Source organism: Mytilus californianus, unplaced genomic scaffold (assembly GCF_021869535.1).
Source record: "Mytilus californianus isolate M0D057914Y unplaced genomic scaffold, xbMytCali1.0.p SCAF_5, whole genome shotgun sequence".
Lineage (NCBI taxonomy): Eukaryota > Metazoa > Mollusca > Bivalvia > Mytilida > Mytilidae > Mytilus > Mytilus californianus.
Window position 1 is genome coordinate 24,491,847 of NW_026262701.1, and position 19,705 is coordinate 24,511,551.

Sequence of the window (19,705 nt, forward strand, 5' to 3'; positions counted from 1 at the left end):
GACGTCATAATACAAAATATATGACGCCATAATGGAAAAGTGATTGTTGTATGACGTCAATAGTTCAAGCGGGGCAGATGATACTCGGGTCAACCGGGACAGATTTCCAAATAGCGATAAGGTTTATTAAATTTAAAATTGAGAATGGAAATGGGGAACATGTCAAAGAGACAACAACCCGGCCAAAGAGCAGACAACAGCCGAAGGCCACCGATGGGTCTTCAACGCAACGCTGTTTTTGCTTGCTTGGTCTTTCATCAGCAGTTGATATCGTGATTTGTCATGATTGTGTATGAGGAACACAAGTCTTCTTGCTTGAAATTCTATTTTAGACATCAGGTTGTATTGTCATTTCACTTGTAAATTTTTCTTCACGCACTTCACATTTGTGATTAAGAGGTTCTCAATTACAGTACATGTATACAGAGGGTTATAAATCTACTCTCTATCATCACGTGATCAAACACGTGATTCATTACTGTTATTTTTAAAATGGCGGTCGTGTGGAAGGAGAGACACGTTCAGGTTGCATCAAATTCTGCTGAAACTGACAGATTTTTTATGTAGTTTTGTTGTTTAAAAAGCATGACAGAAACAAATTTTGAAAGACAGGTAATGAATTAAATTTAGATGATAAAAACAAGAATATAATAAGTTTACTCATTGTTTTTGCTCTACTGTAGTTTCGTTTTCTACTTTCGTTTTACAAAGAAAACAGGTCGTCGTTCAAAAGTAATTTCTCTATTACCAGCATATTACAAAAGGTATAGCGTAACTTGTTCAAAGGTCAGAAATGAAAATCATGGACGCTTGAACCATAAAACAAAACATTGAACAATTATTTTGTGTGTGAAAAAAAAAACCTGCAAAGATGAAACATCTCGAACATGGTGTAAACCTTATCAATGTTTGGGAATCTTTAACACTTGAACACTTGACCTTAGAATTTGCAGCAATTGAATTATTGACATCATACAACAATCAGTTTTGTTTATTTTAATTTTTTAATTGAACCCTCTGTGATATACATGTACATTTTTGTACTGTAATTGCCCACTTCAGTTTGCTATGCCACAGCTTAAACCACAGGATGACATTTTCCAGCTGTTGTTACAAAGGAATGTTATAACAGAAATTTCAATTTAAAATTGTAATACTTCTCTTAAAGACATTGTCTATGAATTTTTCCTATTTTTAAGAAAGAAGAGATCGAAGCTTTGACATCTATTTATGGTGATGATTGTTTGATGATTAGTGATCATGAATATAACATACATATAACAGCTGAGCATGACCAATCTCATGGCATTAATTTAGAAGTAAGTACCAATCTTGACCATCTGTTTGATCTATTTTGCATAAATATTTAGCTATTAGGGAAGATTGCAGATTTACAAACTTCAAGTAGAACAAAGGGAAATAATCTAAAAATGATCTGATCAATAAATTAAAACACCATTTTACTTACATTTTAAATTATGCTTTTAACTGCAGTAAAGTATAATGTTGAGTATGATTACTTTGGATTGAAGTAAATGTCAAGGTATTCATGAGGATATGATTACTACAAACATGAAAAATATTTTTATTGGTATTGAGAATGTTTTTTTTTTTAGGTTATACTAAAACTATATATGCTTTCTGTTGCAATATATTTTATCTAATTGTAAAGAGGTCACATGATCATGAACAACATCAGGTGGTTGTCTTATGTCAGATCTTAATGTTTTTTTGTTATTTGACAAATTTTGTGTGAATGACAGATATTTGATATTTTTTGCCAATTCATTCACAACTTTTTGTTTTAGACTTTTGACTATTTAGAGCTTGATTGAATATACACCTATTTGATGTTAATGACTGTATGCTCCCCTCTAGATATCTTTTAGTTACTTGTTTAGTTGAGAGGCTGTCTCATTGAAATATATCTCAAATCTCTTTTTATTCATAAATATATCTACAATATTTTTTAGATAATTTTTACTGATGGCTATCCAAAAGATGGACCACCTAACTACCAGATAAGGTACAGTATATATTTTATTTTTATGAATTTCATTGTTTCAGTTTTATGATGAAAATTAAGTATAAAGTGTATTGGATAAAAGTTATTTGGTGCTACATATTTGATAAAGACCGCTAATGTTCAGTCTAAACATCATCTAAATTAAGAAACTTATGATTGACACTAGTGTCATATTAAATAAAGATTTGAGGTCTACTTCATTATGATAACAATCCTAAAACAATACAACTGGAACAAGCAACTTGAGGGTTTTAATTTTTTTATATGTTGTACTTCATTTCAAATTTATGATTTTTTATGAAAAATTGATAGAAATTAACTGCAGACAAGTTATTTATGCCAATAAGAAAATTATTCCAACAATGACCAAATAACTAGGATTGTGAACAACTACAAGTTACTTTACTGACTTCATTAAGGAGCAAAAATAAAACCATATAGTAAGCTAAAAAACCCACAGAACAACAAGATGTGAAAAAATTTAAAATAATAAAAACCAATGGCCTGATTTGTACTAAAACATTAAAAAAAAAACAATTATCACAGACAGCAACAAAATACTTAGTACAGGCTACTGATTTGGGACAAGCAGTGTTAGAACATCAAGAATGTGACAAGTTCAAAGTTTTTATTTTGATTATTGAAATTTCTTTTTCTTGTCATAGATTTACATTTACCAGTATTTTATATGGAATTTCTAATTAATCCTTTTAGTCATTTTATCAAAATGGATTGAATTATGCAAGCAGCAGTCCACCATATCATAGACTACAACATATATATACAGTAATATAAAAATCTTAACTAATTTAGTTAAGATTTTTATATTACTGTATATATATTTAGTTAAGATTTTTATATTACTGTATATATATGTTGTAGTCTATGATATGGTGGACTGCTGCTTGCATAATTCAATCCATTTTGATAAAAAGGATTAATTCAATCGAATTAACTTATTTTGAACATTAAATAAAAACAAAAAGTCACTTTTAGTTTATCTTGATGTAAGAATGTAATAGCAGTAAAAAAGAACTTGTTGTCGTTGGTTCATGTCTGTCATATTGTTTTTTCATAAATGGTTTTGTTATAAATTAGGCCTGTAATTTTCTCAATTGAATTGTTTCACATTTTTTATGTCTACACCTTTTATGGTGGACTATATACTGTATGGGTTTTTCTCATTGTTGAAGGCTGTACAGCTGCCTATATTAAATTGCTTACATCCACTTCATTTGAACTTTGGTGGATAGTTGTCTCATTGGCAATCATACCACATCTCTTTATTTTTATATTGTTTATTTGCATTTTAATATCAACAAGGATATAAATAAAGGTAATCAAGAATTAAACTGGTATCTTAGTTTCGGCCGACCTTAAGCAGATAAGTGAAAGTCAACAGCTTTATTTAAAGTAGGGATGTCAAGGAGTACTCAAGTATTCGAGTATCGCTCGGTAGTACCATGTGTCGAATACCAAAACGATACTCGACTAATCGGTTTCCTGTCAGAATATTGCTGTTTTCTTTGTAGTAAAGTGATCTTTTTGAGTCTAACCTCTTTCGGAAAATTAAATAGGCATCACTGATTAATCATACTAGTAAATGAAATACATTTTGTTTCGAATGCTTGTGCTAAATTGTCATTGAAAATGCCTAGGAAAATACGTGGGCTATGCCTACCTAGGCTAATTCTTTAAACTTTTTTAAAACATGTCTTAGCCATTCCGTCACATCGATACCATCAGAGCAAATATTTTCGACTGCCAGACTGTAATTTACAAAGTTGCAAAACCGACTGTCCCCAATAATAGTTGACAAGAAAATATTTGCAAATAAAATAAATTCTTTGCATCCTCTGGTGACCCTCAGTGAATAATTAAAATTCTAATCCTTACGCCTTTGTAAACATTAAATGTGTTTTCTTAACGATTACCAAATACTATTGTTTGAAATGGTTTTTCCTTGTTATAATTTTTAAATAGGTGTTCATTAAACTATATTGATTAGATTATTGTTTTTTTACTTAATTAGTACCTGTATAGGTAATGATCTATTAATTATGGTGTGTAATTCCTTGTCCCAGATACTTATGTAGATGGGTTTTCGTCCGTTGAACAACAAACCACAGAATGTAAAGTACGTTTTTTTGTTTTCCGTGTCGTAGATATATTCCCAAGCGAGTACTCGAGTATTGCTCGATAAAACCAACGAGTACTCGATCAGTAATTGTTCACCGAGTTGACATCCCTAATTTAAAGTAATCTGCAAATAACTTAAGCTTCAAAGAACATTTGAATGAACTATTGACCAGGAACCCAGGCCACTCCAAGAATATATTTAAGTGCTCAAAATGATGTAACACCTAGGCAAAAAGGCATTGCTTTAAAAAAAAAAGTTGGAAAGGGCTTGAATCATCAGATCATTACTAAGAAGAAAAAAACTTACTAAAAGGAAATAGGTGACAATCTAAGTATACTCAAAGTAACTGAAAGCCAGTTCAAAGCCTGATAGTAACTAATGAATAAACCAAGTTTTCCCAGACTGATCTTTCAATCAGTTCACCTCTAACAGATTCAGTGTAACAACATCATAATCAGACAAAGGCTGTTAGAAGGCTGAGTAAATCTGAATATCTATGTGGAATCATTTGAGCTGTGCATTCATTCAAATAATTTTATTAAAAAGTTTTTCTATCAGTTTATGTAATAAAATGAGCTAACATGCCTATCATCATACTTTGCCATTTCAGTGCTCCATGGTTGAAAGGAGAGTCTAGACAAAAGATAGAAAATGCTCTAAATGATGTTTATTTGTGAGTTAAACAATATTCATGGCTGTAAAATATGTTAACAATTATGCCTATTTCAAAGAATATTAAGTGAAAAAGTTTGAAGACTGTCATTTAAATTGTCCATAAAAAAACACTGCATAGATAAATTACAGGAAAAGATAGAAAAATAATACCACTGCATAATGCACCAATCTAAGAGTGAAAATGTCAAACTTTTAAAACTTGTGTAGAGCTTGAATGTGGTATGGATAGTAACATAACATGTGTCTATCATTGAGGTCATTATGGTGACCTTCAGTTGACTTGTTATGTGTCATTGTGTTGCTGTGGCTAACTCATTTACATCTTAAAATTGACTTTGATATCATTAGCATAAAGTACTGCATATGGATTGGGTAGTTTGATTTAGTACTGACAAATACTGAAAATTTAGAAATTAGTGTATGCAATTATTATTCGGTTCGTTGAACAATCATGACACAAATGTAAGATTAATTATTGAGATATCAGGTAATGCTGCATACAAATAATGCTATCAAAATTTAAAACGCAAGTTCCCTTATTTTTGTGCTATTTTCACATTTCTTAAGCGGTGTAAGAAAAATATTTCTCCTCACTAGTGAAATATCTGTTCTCAGCAGGTGATTGGTCGAAATTTGATTATGACGTTAAAATTTCTGGATTTCTTCTGAATTTCCTATTGTGACGTCCTGAAAAAAGGTGACCATGCCTGATGACGTCACATATAAAGAACACAACTTTCTATAAATGTTTGAAAAAGAAGGAAAAAAATCATTAGAGAAACAGATTCCACCACTATAACTCGTGCATTACAATATTTCTCTACTCTCAACAGTTAAATTTTAATTTTTTAAAAAGCTTGGCAAGCCTCACACTTTAAATATTAAAATTTAACTGTCTCGAGTGTAGAAATATTGTAACACACTTGTTGCAGTGATGGAATCTATATTTCTTATTTTTGCGAATTTTTAAATTTACAGTTATTAATAGAGTGTTAAAGTAATTTAGTGAAGGAACTATTGATGCTCAAGTAACCTAAGTTTAACTTCATTCTTTAACAAGGTTTTTGATGTTAGCTTAGTTTTGTTTGATGTTGAACATGAAATGATGCATATTATGAACAATGATTTAATTGTGAGTAATTTGCATTGATAGAAAGATATATAACAAGAGTATTGATTGAAATTCACAACTGAGGTTCAATAAGGGGCTTATTTAATATAAATTTGTTTTACAGAGAAAATCTTGGTGAAAGTCTAATATACCTATGGGTAGAAAAGATAAGAGAATTAGTTCAGGAAATACTGGAAACTGGTATAGTCTATCTTAAATCAGGGTCATAGATAAGTGTATGTGCACGATGAACAGGAAATAAATTTCATGATGAACAATAGTTAGCTTACACATTGCTCTTTTACACAAAACTTTAGGAATAATGAGCTTCAAGCAAGAAGACACATGAAATGAAATAGCAATCATGCTGCAGGAAAATAACCTTTTGCCACCTGCTTAAATTGGAACAGAATAAACAAGGAACATTGGAAAATAAAACAAACTTGTTCTAATGAAACATTAATAAAGTCATAGTTTTCCCAGCCATGGTAAAATCGTATTTAAAGCAAATTGTTTTAAGATATATTCTGTTAATTGTAAAATACATGCAAATAAAGAAAAATTACACATTATTTCAATGATTAAGATTGAGAACCTCCTAATATTTTGGTTGTCACAGAATGTGAGACATAGGGATTACAATCTGGCGGCGGTGGTGTTAACTATTCGTATTAAGCTTTATATTTCAGAAGGTAGAAGACTAGAGGCTTCATAATTTGTATACAAATACCTTATGTTATGAAGTTTCCGTCTGTCATATGTCCTTTGTCCTTGACCTCATTTTCATAGTTCAGCGACTGCTTTAAAAAAGAAGTTTATTTTTTTTTATCATGTGAATTTCTCACTCATTATGAGTAACAGGATAACTGTATTTGGTATATGGGTATCTTGCAAGGCCTATATGTATGTCAGACAGGTTTCACCTGATCTTGACCTCATTTCATGTATCAGTGATTAAGGTTAAAGTTGAAGTTTTTGTGTTTTGGTCTGGGTTTTTTTTATACTTAAAGCAATATGTCAACTAAGTTTGGTATATGGAGTGATTGTAAGGTGTATATGTCTGTCTGACAGGTATCATCTGTCCCTTACCTCTTTTTCATGGTTCATTGGTCAATGTAAAGTTTCAGTAGTTACGTCCTCTTCTAAGATACTATAAGCATCAACTATATTTGGTGAATGGAAAGATTGCAAGGTGTACATGTCCATCTGGCAGGCAGGTTTCATCTGACCTTGAAATCATTTTTATGGTTCATTGCATTGGTCAATATAAAGTTTTCATGGATTTGTCTGTTTCTTGTATACTATAAGCAAAAAGTTAACTATATTCGGTGTATGGAATGATTGTAAGGTGTACCTGTACATGTATTTCTGGCTTGGTTTATCTGACCTTGACCTCATTTTCTTAAATCATGTGAAGTTTATGTGACACTTGTAGTAAAACTTTTAATTTAGGACTATCAACATAAAATCAACAGTCAGTAAAGCAGGCAAGATTTCAGCTAGTGCACTCATGTTTCTATTAAGAAATCAAAATATGACAACAGGGATATCAAATTCCTACTTTGAATATTAAGTCTCACAATTTCTCCTGTATTGCCTGCATTTTCTACACTGTTTTATTCTGCATTTTTTTCCCCAGGCAATAAATCACCAAATGAAAATGTTTCCTCAGATGAAGAATTCTGTTTTGGAGATGAAGACATTCGCCTTGCTCAATTGGAACTTACATCACCTGAATCAATTGAACAAGCAGACGATGGTTCAGGTAGATTATGTTTCTGTATAGTTCTGCCTTTAAGAGACAAGGAGACAGGTTATGATTTGACTGAGTATGCTGAATGCAGAATTAATCATCTTAATATTAATAATCATAATTTGTTGCTCTATTTATGTCTTTTGGTTATTTTTGTTGTTGAGTTGCTGTCTCTTTTCTATAAACACAATGTCTCCTGTCACTTTTATAGACAAAAAATACGATGAAAAATTCTACTAGTATATGATCGAGTAAACGTCTACTGGTATATGATAGAGTAATATATAATAATTGGAATATGATAAAAATAATCAGTTTCTTGGAAATGATTGTTATTTACCCAAGGCACTTTGATATACCTCCACCAGTTTAACTGACTGTCATGAAATTGTACTAACATATATATATATATATCTATACAAATGCATTTAAACCTACTCAAACAAACAAACAAAACTGACAAGCATGTGAATAAGGCAAAGACTTGCTCTTTGATGTAAGCTGCATAGATAAGACATTTATTAATTAAATCAAAAGAAACTAACTAGAACTTTTTATTGATGATTGAAACTATAGCTATTCACTGAAACTTGATTGGTTCATCGATCAAATCTGTCAAAACAATAAGCAAGCTAGATATAGCTAGATATGTGATATAAAAATAAAAAGATGTGGTAAGATTGCCAATGAGACAACATTCCACAAGAGACCAAATGACACAGAAATTGACAACTATAGATCACTGTTCAGCCTTCAACAATGAGTAAAACCCATTACGTATAGTAAGCTATTAAAGGCCCCGAAATGACAAATGTAAAACAATTCAAACAAGAAAACTAACGGCCTGATTTATTTACAAAATAATGAACAAAAAACAAATATGATATACAAATGACAACCACTGAATTACAGGCTCCTGACTTGGGACAGGCACATACAGAATGTGGCGCTGTTAATTTAGTTTGAAGGTGCGCAAACCCTCTCCCTAACCTGGGACAGTGGTGTAACAGTACAATATAAGAACAAACTATAAAAATCAGTTGAAAAGGGCTAAACTTATCAGATCAATACAAAGCAGAAATACATCTAACAAAAACAGAGAGTGGACATGGCAGGGAACTTATACATCCCCACAACAAAAAGACACTAAGTTAAAGTACAGATCAGAGAGTACTCGCAGTTACTGACAGCTAGTTCAAAGCCAATAACAACCAATAAAAAAAATCATGCATCTAAGACTAAAATAACAATCAGTACATCCAACATCCAATGGATTTAATGTAAAGACATCATTAACAGTTAAAGAACAACATGACCTCGTGCAATGCCAAGATACAGGTATCGACAGATTGTAGATACATGAATGTGCATATGTATATAAAAATAATATGAGACAGGCACATACAGAATGTGGCGGTGTTAAACTAGTTTGAATAACTTTTAAGTTTGATTTTAATTTACTGATAACAAAATCAATATTAATACCAATAAAAACAATATTTAAAGATCTAATTATAGTGTTGAATTGGTAACCTTTTAGAATAAGTTTATTTAAAGGATCTATAAGTTTATCCGGATCGTATTTAAATTTCCTGGCTCTGTAAACAACATCTCCGTTAAAATTAGGATGTACATTAAAAAAAACATAAAGCTTTAAGGTAGGAGTAACACTATATTTTAACAGAAAAGACCAGATGGATGTAATTTTATACAATAGTTGGAACATTATATTTTTTAGTCTGTCAATTTGTCTATCTGTCAGTCCATCCATTGATCCATTACCAGTTCAGTTACAGTTTTGGTTTAAGGTAGTTTACTAGGAGGTTTAGTTTATATCAGTTTGAAAATTAGTTTACCTGTTCATTATGATTTGAACTTTTAAAAACTTGTGCCAAATGAGGGTTTAACCTTGATTTTGCTATAAACTGTACTGAACATATATATGTGATAGTGTAAGCGTGGTATTGTGCTCTATGGATACATATTCTTTTTTGATTAACAAAATAATTTTGAATGTTATTTAAATTTAAATTTTATAGATTGGGAGTGTCCTGTTATAACATCAGGGGAGGTGCTTGTTGACAGAAACAGTAGATTTGTAGGTCACATTGCCCCAGTATTCCATGTTAAACAGGTACATAGCAAATTAGTAGGCACATTGCTCTAGTATTTTATGCTGAACGGATACACAACAAATATGTAGGTCACATTGTGCTAGTATTTCATGTTAGACAGGTAAAATTGAAATATGTAGGTCACATTGTGCTAGTATTTCATTTTAGACAGGTAAAATTGAGATATATAGGTCACATTGTGCTAGTATTTCATGTTAGACAGGTAAAATTGAGATTTGTAGGTCACATTACTCAAGTATTCCATGTTAAACAGGTACATAGCAAATATGTAGATCACATATGCATTCCTCAAGTATTCAGTGTTTAACAAGTGCAAGATGTCTTTTTAATATTTGGGTTTGTTCATGTTGTTGGGTTTCTCTCATGAATATTCATCTCACATTTGATTTGAAATTTAGATAACAAATATTGAAATTTTCAGGTAAAACAATAAGCATTCAAATTATATTGTAGCAGTTTTATTTTTTACATGCTTAACTTCTTCAAAGAGTTTACTTGGGAAAACATTTGAAATATGTCGTTTAATTTAAGTTAAAAAAAAGAATTTCAGGAACAATAAGTATGTACCAAAATAAATAAAACATAACAGCAAAAAATCATAATTTTGTTTGCTGTAGTTGAAAATATTGTCTTTATAGCAGAAAAATTTAATTCTGGGGTTGGTCCTGGTAAACATTTCTATGTCTTGCCTTTGAACATTTTTTAGCTCACCTGGCGTCGTTAACTTTTACAAAAATCTTCTCTGAAACTACTAATCCAAATTTATTCAAACTTGACCACAATCATCATTAGGGTATCTAGTTTAAAAAATATGTTAGATGACCCCGCCTGCTAACCAAGATGGCTGACATGGCTAAAAATAGAACAAAGGGGTAAAATGCAAGTTTTGTCTATTATTTTAAAAACCTTTATAAATAGAGAAAATCAGATATGAGCAAAAATGTTCAGAAGTTGATGTGTACCAATTGTCTACATACATCAAAAATGTCAAATGACTTCTTACAGGAGTTATTGCCCTTTAATGACAAATTTTAACATTATTTTCATTTTTGCCTATTATCTTAAAAACTATAATAGATAGGGAGAAACTTAAAAACGCAAAAAATTATCAGCAAAACAAGGTCAACAAAACAGATTTTTGTCAAGAATTCTATTCTGGTTTACAATGTTGGAGAGTGTCCTTTATTGAATATGCACATAGACCAAAGTGAGCAACACAGGCTCTTTAGAGCCTCTAGTTAAGCCTCAGGAAGACTCAAAAGGTCAGCTAATTTTTGGTATCGCCTAGAATTTAAAGAAAGTTATAAATGGTTAATTCTACTGAACAATGCAGAAAAAAATAGTTAATGCCAATAGGAAAACTATCTTCTTTACAACAATTGTTCTAATAAATTAGGTTATGGAATATTTAAAACTCCAATATCTAAAATGCACTCTACATATATCTGTTTCATTTTTTTTCTCTCTAAAAAATCAGTGTTTTAAATTTTTTGATAAGAATTTGTTATTGATATTATTCTTTCAGACAAAAATGATGCTGTCTTCCCTAAAAGAAAACAAGAAGATAGCATCTGCTACTCATAATATATATGCCTGTAGAATATTAAAGGATGAACATGGAGGTCATCCTACATTCTATCAGATGTGTGAAGATGACGGGGAAACTCATGCTGGGTCACGTCTACTTCATTTATTACAGGTATTTCCACAATATGGAATTGTTATAATTGGTATGAATGGGGAACACACATTTATGAAACTCATATTTCAATCATAGCTGAAATTAAAAAAAATAAACCTATTGAATGAGACCAGAAACAGTTTATTATACGACCGCAAAAAAAAATTTTGCGGTTGTATATTGGTATGACGTTGGCGGCGTCGTCGTCCGAAGACACAAAGGTTTTCGCACTCTAACTTTAGTTTAAGTGAATGGATCTCTATGAAATTTTACCATAAGGTTCAATACCACAAAAGGAAGGCAGGGATTGATTTTGGGGGTTATGGTACCAACAGTTAAGGAATTAGGGGCCAAAAATAAGCATTTTTGTAACTTCCAGACATAACTTGTGTGTTAGTGTATGGATTTCTCTGACATTGTACCACAAGGTTTCATATCACAAAGGAAATGCTTGGATTGATTTTGGGGGTAATTGCCTCAAAATTTTAGGAATTAGGGGCCAAAAAAGGGGCAAAAACAGGCATTTTTTCTAGTTTCATGACAATAACTTGTGTGTAAGTCTATGGATCTCTCTGAAATTGTACTACAAGGTTCCATTTCACAAAGGGAAAGCTGGAATTGAGTTTAGGGGTAATTGCCCTAAGTGTTTAGGAATAAGGGGCCAAAAAGGGGCCAAAAATAAGCATTTTTCTAGTGTCCAGACAATAACTTGTGTTCAAGTGTATGGATCTCTCTGAAATTGAAATGCAAGGTTCCATATCACAAAGGAAATGCTTGGATTGATTTTGGGGGTAATTGCCTCAAAATTGTAGGAATTAGGGGCCAAAAAAGGGGCAAAAAACAAGCATTTTTCTAGTTTCAAGACAATAACTTGTGAATTAGTGTATGGATCTTTATGAAATTGTACTACAAGGTTCCATATCACAAAGGGAAGGCTGGGATTGATTTTGGGGGTAATTGCCTCAAATTTTTAGGAATTAGGGGCAAAAAAAGGGGCAAAAAACAAGCATTTTTCTAGTACAGGACAATTACTTGTGTGTAAGTGTATGGATCTTTATGAAAATGTACTACAAGGTTCCATATCACAAAGGGAAAGCTGGAATTGAGTTTGGGGGTAATTGCCCAAAATGTTTAGGAATGAGGGGCCAAAAAGGGGCCAAAAATAAGCATTTTCCTAGTTTCCAGACAATAACGTGTGTTCAAGTGTATGGATCTCTCTGAAATTGAACTGCAAGGTACCATACCACAAAGGAAAGGCTGGGATTGATATTGGGGGTAATTGCCATAAAATTTTAGGAATTAGGGGCAAAAAAAGGGCAAAAAACAAGCATTTTTCTAGTTTCAGGACAATAACTTGTGTGTAAGTGTATGGATCTTTATGAAATTGTACTACAAGGTTCCATATCACAAAGGGAAAGCTGGGTTTGAGTTTGGGGGTAATTGCCTTAAATGTTTAGGAATTTGGGGTCAAAAAGGGGCCTAAAAACAAGCATTTTTCTAGTTTCCAGACAATAACTTGTGTTCAAGTGTATGGATCTCTCTAAAATTGTACTGCAAGGTACCATACCACAAAGGGAAGGCTGGGATTGAGTTTGGGGGTGATGAATCATACGGGGGTTCAAAAAATTGGGGGGGGGGAATTTGTTTTCCTTTTTTTTCTTTAAAATTTTCCATTTTAAATTGGTTATTTCTGATTTATATACAAAAGCAAATAATAATGATATGGTTTGAATAGGTAAATTAAAATTTTTTAAGTTCTTAGACCACATTCATTCTGTGTCAGAAACCTATGCTGTGTCAAATATTTAATCACAATCCAAATTCAGTGCTGTATCAAGCTTGAATGTTGTGTCCATACTTGCCTCAACTGTTCAGGGTTCGACCTCTGCTGTCGTATCAAGCTGCACCCAGCAGAGCATTTTATTGAACTTTTTTTGTACTAAATAGTCAAAAATTTGATAACTTACTTGACACTTATTTTAAATATTATAAGAACAGCCAAAGTAAAAAAACCTATAAGATACATGTTGAAGACACTTCATATTTTCTTCAACCGAAAAAAAACACTGAAGTATTTTTTGTAGTATGTACTTATCATTATATTCTGTTGCATACTGTGGATTCATTTATTTTCACGGGTACCAATTTTTATTGATTGAGGAAATATTGTTTTTTCATGGATACTTGATTTTGAGGTTTTGCAAAAGTCTGCATACCAGTCTATAGGCAATTTATACTTTGTTGAACATGGTTGAATTTCACCCACAAAATCTGCAGCAAAAGATCTTTGAAATCAGCGTAAAAATTTTCAATGGTTTGAGTTAGATCATCTATAGCTATATTAACCAAACACGTTGTGTGATCATTGATATACAAGGCAGCCTCAGACAACATATTTGTTTTCCTAGATTTGACCACCTCAAAGTATAAATGTTTCCTGGGACTAATACATGATTTATCTATTAGTCACTGATATTTCCAGCAGCTTTTTGTGGGTTTGATATAATTAATAGACTAATATGTGAATAAGTTCGTAAGATTTATTGTTGTAGATAGTAGATGCCAGAAATGTAATGGTAGTAGTAACAAGATGGTATGGTGGTGTACATTTAGGTCCTGATAGATTTAAACATATAAATAACTGTGCCAGAATACTACTAGATCAACATGGCTTTATTAGATCTAAAGTAAGATATTAGAATATAAATAACTAAAAATTAATATATATGGGGGCATTGTCTGTTAAAACTCTTATAATCCACATAAAACTGGATCTGGAATAAGTAGGTTGGCTGTCATTTTTTAAAAGAATCATAATTAGATTGAGCCATCATAGATATATTTACCTCAGTAGATAAGTCTGAAAATTGTCTGAAAGACTGAACATGACTTAATAATTTGTTGTTCAGTCTTTTTAGAGCTGTTAAGATTAAAATGACCATTTCAGATCAAAATTGGTTAACTAGTGTTACCTCTCACAATCTCATTGCTCATGACAATATTCCTGGTTATAAGTGTAGGTTGAGTACATTTTCTGTGATCAAGCTTCTAAAAGTATTTTCCTTGTGTGATTGGCATATAATCAAAATGATGAAAGATAGATAGACTTTCAAGCCAAGAAAACAAAATGAATAGAAAAAAGAGACAAAATAATGTGCACTTATTTTTATACGACTACAAAATTTTACAAAACATTCATCAAAAATTAAATTCTTTGTGTTCTTTGATATGCAGAATCTAACCATGTATTTAGATTTTGGATATTGGATATTAAAAAATGATCAACAAGACAAGATCTATATATAAGTCAACATGGTTAAATCGTCCAACAACTCTTTATTGGAGTAGTTACCCTTTATTGACGATTTTTACTAATTTTTTATGTTTCTGCCTTATATCTGAAAAACTATAATAGATAGATAGAAACTCAAATAAGCAAAATTGATCAGCAAGATAAGATCTACAAATAAGTCTACTGCTGAAATCATAGTTCACTCCTTATTGGAGTTATTGCTCCCTTATGACGACTTTTACCCATTATTAGTGTTCTGCCTCTTATTTTGAAAACTATTACAGATAGATAGCCACTTTATATATAATAAATTAACAGCAAGACTAGATCTACAAATGAGTCAACATAGATGAAATCGTCGGTCAATTCCTTATTGGAGTTCTAGCTCTTTCATGAAGATTTTAACCAAAATTTTACATTTTTTCCTTTTATCTTGTAAACTAAAAGATAGACAGACACTTTAAATAGCGAAAAGATCTACAAAAATGTCAGATTTGCTGAAATCGTTTGTAGACTCTTTATAGGTGTGATTGCCCTTAAATGACAATTATTGTATCCTCTCTTGTCATCACTTGGCATCCATTGTCCGTCATTTGCGTAGTTGTCCGTTAACTTTTACAAAAATCTTCTTTGAAATTATTAGGCCAATAATTACCAAATTTGGCCACAGTTATCATTAGGGTATCTAGTTTTATAAAAAATGTGTCTGATGACTCCGCCTGCCAACCAGCATGGCTGACATGGCTAAGAATAGAACATCAGGGTAAAATGGAAGTTTTGTCTATTATCTTGAAAACTGCTATGAATAGAGAATATCTTACAAGGCAGAAATTTTGAGATCTACCTGCTGTCCATTTACGTCAACCATGTATTTAGATTTTGGATATTGGACAATAATAGGTGAATGTCCAATATCAAATTTTTAAGTTCTTAGACCACATTCATTCTGTGTCAGATTAAATGTTAATGCTATGTTAAATATGTATAAATCACATTTCAAATTCAGAGCTGTATTGCACAATTAATAGAAATTGTAAGTAGAGTCATAGTTAACAATCCAAATTCAGAGCTGTATTATACAGTTAATAGAAATTGTAAGTAGTCATAGTTAAAAATAGATACAGCATCAAATTCTAATTTTAGAGAAGAAATTATGTATAAATATAGTTTGAATTTTACAGTTCATTATTAGATATTTTGAAAATAGATTAAAGGTAAGTTTTATAGATTTTTTAAAGACATATTATAAATGATCAATGATATTTTGGAAATTGTTTTTTCATTTTTTTTGGGTAAATTTTTCGAAGAACTTCATGGTAGGTTTGTTTGTTACTCTGCATAAATCAATTTTTAGAATGCTATATATATATTTCATTTGATGTAGTGAACCCCTTTAAAAACTTAGCTAAAATTGTCTATAAGAAAATAAATAAATCAAATTCCTGATTTACTTGGATATGCTGAATCTAACTGTGTATTTAGATTTTGATATTGGACCATATTAGGTAAAAGTCCAATTTCAAATTTTTCAGTACTTTGACCACATTCATTCTGTGTCAGAAACCTATGCTGTGTCAAATATTTAATCACAATCCAAATTCGGAGCTGTATCGAGCTTGAATGTTATGTCCATACTTGCCCAACTGTTCAGGGTTCAACCCCTGTGGTCGTATCTAACTGCGTCCCGCAGAGCATTTTTTTTTTTAGTACACATTCTTTCTTTACATCAATGACTATGTTACTTTATTTTATTTATTATTATTTTGTTAGGAAGAAAAGAAAGGACCAAAGAGTTCATCAGGTGGGAAGAAAAAGAAAAAGTAGATGATGGTATAGAGAAGCTTGTTCTATTCATAGATAAATTGGTGTGATTCCAGAGATGAAACAAAGTGCAATGTTCACTGATACATTCTATTAATTTGTGGAACTGTACCTGAGGAATTAGGAGGATAATCTTTATACTTTATTTTGAAACAGTGACAACCATGCGTTATGACAATATGTACTTTTTAGTCAGATTTATTGAAGTATGATCTTTGAATAACTATTCTAAAAAAAGAATGATGTATCATTGAGAAATGAATCTTGGTGATATTTTTAAGCATTTTGTTTTTTCATTGACAGTCTGTAGTGTGGATAAGACATTATGATAAAATAGTGATTTTGATAATGATGAATAGAATAGTACATTATACATGGTTTACCTCAAATTTATGCAATCATTAAAGAGGTGAATATAATACAGATTGGTATGATAATGGAAGGCAATAAGAGGGTGTTTTGTCAAGGAAAAGAAAAAAGAATAAGCAAGGGAAAATGGTTCCCACTTCTATAATACTGAATCAGACTTTTTTTACTTGTTTCTTCATCATGTTCATAGCAAATTTTTTTTTAAATCTTAAGATTAAAATTGATCCTAAAATTTAATGAAGTATTAATGACTTACACAAGTTTTTTCTCTCAAGATTAATTTTTCATGAAAGCAGTTGCAGGATCTTTTCATCTATGATTCATTAGAACTTTCCCATGAATGCTGATTTTTATTTTGTATGAATAATTTTTTAAAGTAATTTTTAAATCTAGTGTATATATGAAAATGTCAGTATGTTAATTGATGTTTTATTTATTGTTAATCAGAATAAAATAGGTGTATATTACAATTTAGTTATAAGTGATCTATTAATTTAAAACAGAGTTGTCTCATTGGCACTCATACCACATCTTCTTATATCTATTTACAAAATAATTCACTGTTTATGGGTTTAACAAAAGTTTTCAGTATGTGTTGGTTTTGGTTTATTAACAATTCATGCTTTAGACAATGCTTAGGTGTAAACATGTAAAAAGGTTTCACTGCATTACATACCTTTTGTCAGTTATAAATTTCAAATGTGGCATTTAAAAGAAACAGTGAGGAAATGTTTTGGTAGATTTGCTTTTAAGCTCTCCTGGCCCATAGGGCTACGTGAGCTTTTTCATCCATCATCCTTCGTTGTTAACTTTTACAAAAATTTTCTCCTCTGAAACTGTAAGGCCAAATTTTACCAAAAATGACCATTATTATCATTAGGGTATCTAGTTTAAAGAATGTGTCTGATGAACCCCCTGTCAACAATCATGGCTGACATGGCAAAAAATAGAACATAGGGGTAAATGCAAGTTTTGTCTATTTTCTTAAAAATTGCTATAAATGGAGAAAATCTAACGGGGGCAGAAACGTTCAGAATGATGAGACCTACCTATTAAATGTCCTTTACATCAAAACTGTAAGAAGATTTCTAATAGGTGTTATTGCCCTTAAATGACAAATTTATTATCATTTTAGCCATTTCATCTCAAAAATATTAATATATAGAGAGAAACTTTGAATATCAAAAATGATCAGCAAGACAAAATCTACAAAGATGCCAACATGGTCAAAATCATCAAATGATTCCTTATTGAAGTTATTGCCCTTTAATAACGGTTTTTATCATTTTTTTGTTTTTTTGCCTGATATCTGAAAAATATATATTAGATAGATAGATAGAAACTTAAATAAGCGAAAATGATCAACAAGACAAGATCTATATATAAGTCAACATGGTTATAAAATCATCTGAACTCTTTATTGGAGTATTTAGCCTTAAATGACGATATTTACTAATTTTTTATGTTTTTGCCTTATATCTGAAAAACTATAATAGATAGAAAGAAACTCAAATTAGCAAAATTGATCAGCAAGATAAGATCTACAAATAAGTCTACTGCTGAAATCATATTTCACTCCTTATTGGAGTTATTGCTCCCTAATGACGACTTTTACCCATTATTAGTGTTCTGCCTCTTATCTTGAAAACTATTACAGATAGATAGCCACTTTATATATAAAAAATTGACAGCAAGACTAGATCTACAAATGAGTCAACATAGATGAAATCGTCGGTCAATTCCTTATTGGAGTTCTAGCTCTTCCATGAAGATTTTAACTAAAATTTTACATTTTTTATACGACCGCAAAAAAATTTTGCGGTCGAATATTGGTATGACGTTGGTGTCGTCATTGTCGTCGTCCGAAGACACATTGGTTTTCGCACTCTAACTTGAGTTTAAGTAAATGGATCTCTATGAAATTTTACCATAGGGTTTAATACCACAAAAGGAAGGTGGGGATGGATTTTTGGGGTTATGGTACCAACAGTTGAGGAATTAGGGGCCAAAAAGGGGCCAAAAATAAGCATTTTTGTAACTTCCAGACATAACTTGTGTGTTAGTGTATGGATCTCTCTGACATTGTACCACAAAGTTCCATATCACAAAGGGAATGCTGGGATTGATTTTGGGGGTAATTGCCTCCAAATTTTAGGATTTTGGGGCAAAAAAGGGGCAAAAAAACGAGCATTTTTCTAGTTTTAGGACAATAACTTGTGTGTAAGTGTATGGATCTTTATGAAATTGTACTGCAAGGTTCCATATCACCAAGGGAAAGCTAGGTTTGAGTTTGGGGGTAATTGCCCTAAATGTTTAGGAATTTGGGGCCAAAAAGAGGCCAAAAAACGCATTTTTCTAGTTTCCAGACAATAACTTGTGTTCAAGTGTATGGATCTCTCTGAAATTGTACTTCAAGGTACCATACCACAAAGGGAAGGCTGGGATTGAGTTTGGGGCTGATGAATCATAAGGGGGTTCAAAAAATTTGGGGGTTGGATTTTTATTTCCTTTTTTTTTCTTTAAATTTTCCATTTTAAATTGGTTATTTCTGATTTTTATATAAAAGCAAATAATAATGATATGGTTTGAATAGGTAAATTATTTTTTTTTAAGTTCTTAGACCACATTCATTCTGTGTCAGAAACCTATGCTGTGTCAAATATTTAATTACAATCCAAATTCAGTGCTGTATCAAGCTTGAA

General features: G+C 31.3%; 1 protein-coding gene across 1 annotated transcript; it reads left to right on the top strand.

Annotated features, from left to right (window-relative positions):
- Window positions 1-480: 480 nt before the first annotated feature.
- On the top strand, window positions 481-17,471 carry LOC127700809 (protein IMPACT-like). Its single transcript, XM_052204480.1, has 10 exons — window positions 481-612; window positions 1,200-1,319; window positions 1,974-2,026; window positions 4,777-4,839; window positions 6,077-6,153; window positions 7,592-7,717; window positions 9,745-9,839; window positions 11,366-11,539; window positions 14,074-14,208; window positions 16,584-17,471. The coding sequence occupies exons 1-10, from the start codon at window positions 586-588 to the stop codon at window positions 16,635-16,637; spliced, it is 924 nt and encodes a 307-aa protein (XP_052060440.1). The 5' UTR covers window positions 481-585; the 3' UTR covers window positions 16,638-17,471.
- Window positions 17,472-19,705: the final 2,234 nt, after the last annotated feature.

Excerpts from the sequence above, each read along its gene's own strand:
- LOC127700809 (XM_052204480.1), top strand. The coding sequence starts at position 586 with ATGACAGAAACAAATTTTGAAAGACAG. Across the intron at positions 613-1,199 it reads AAACAAATTTTGAAAGACAG|AAAGAAGAGATCGAAGCTTT; the intron begins GTAATGAATTAA and ends CCTATTTTTAAG. Across the intron at positions 4,840-6,076 it reads GCTCTAAATGATGTTTATTT|AGAAAATCTTGGTGAAAGTC; the intron begins GTGAGTTAAACA and ends TTTGTTTTACAG.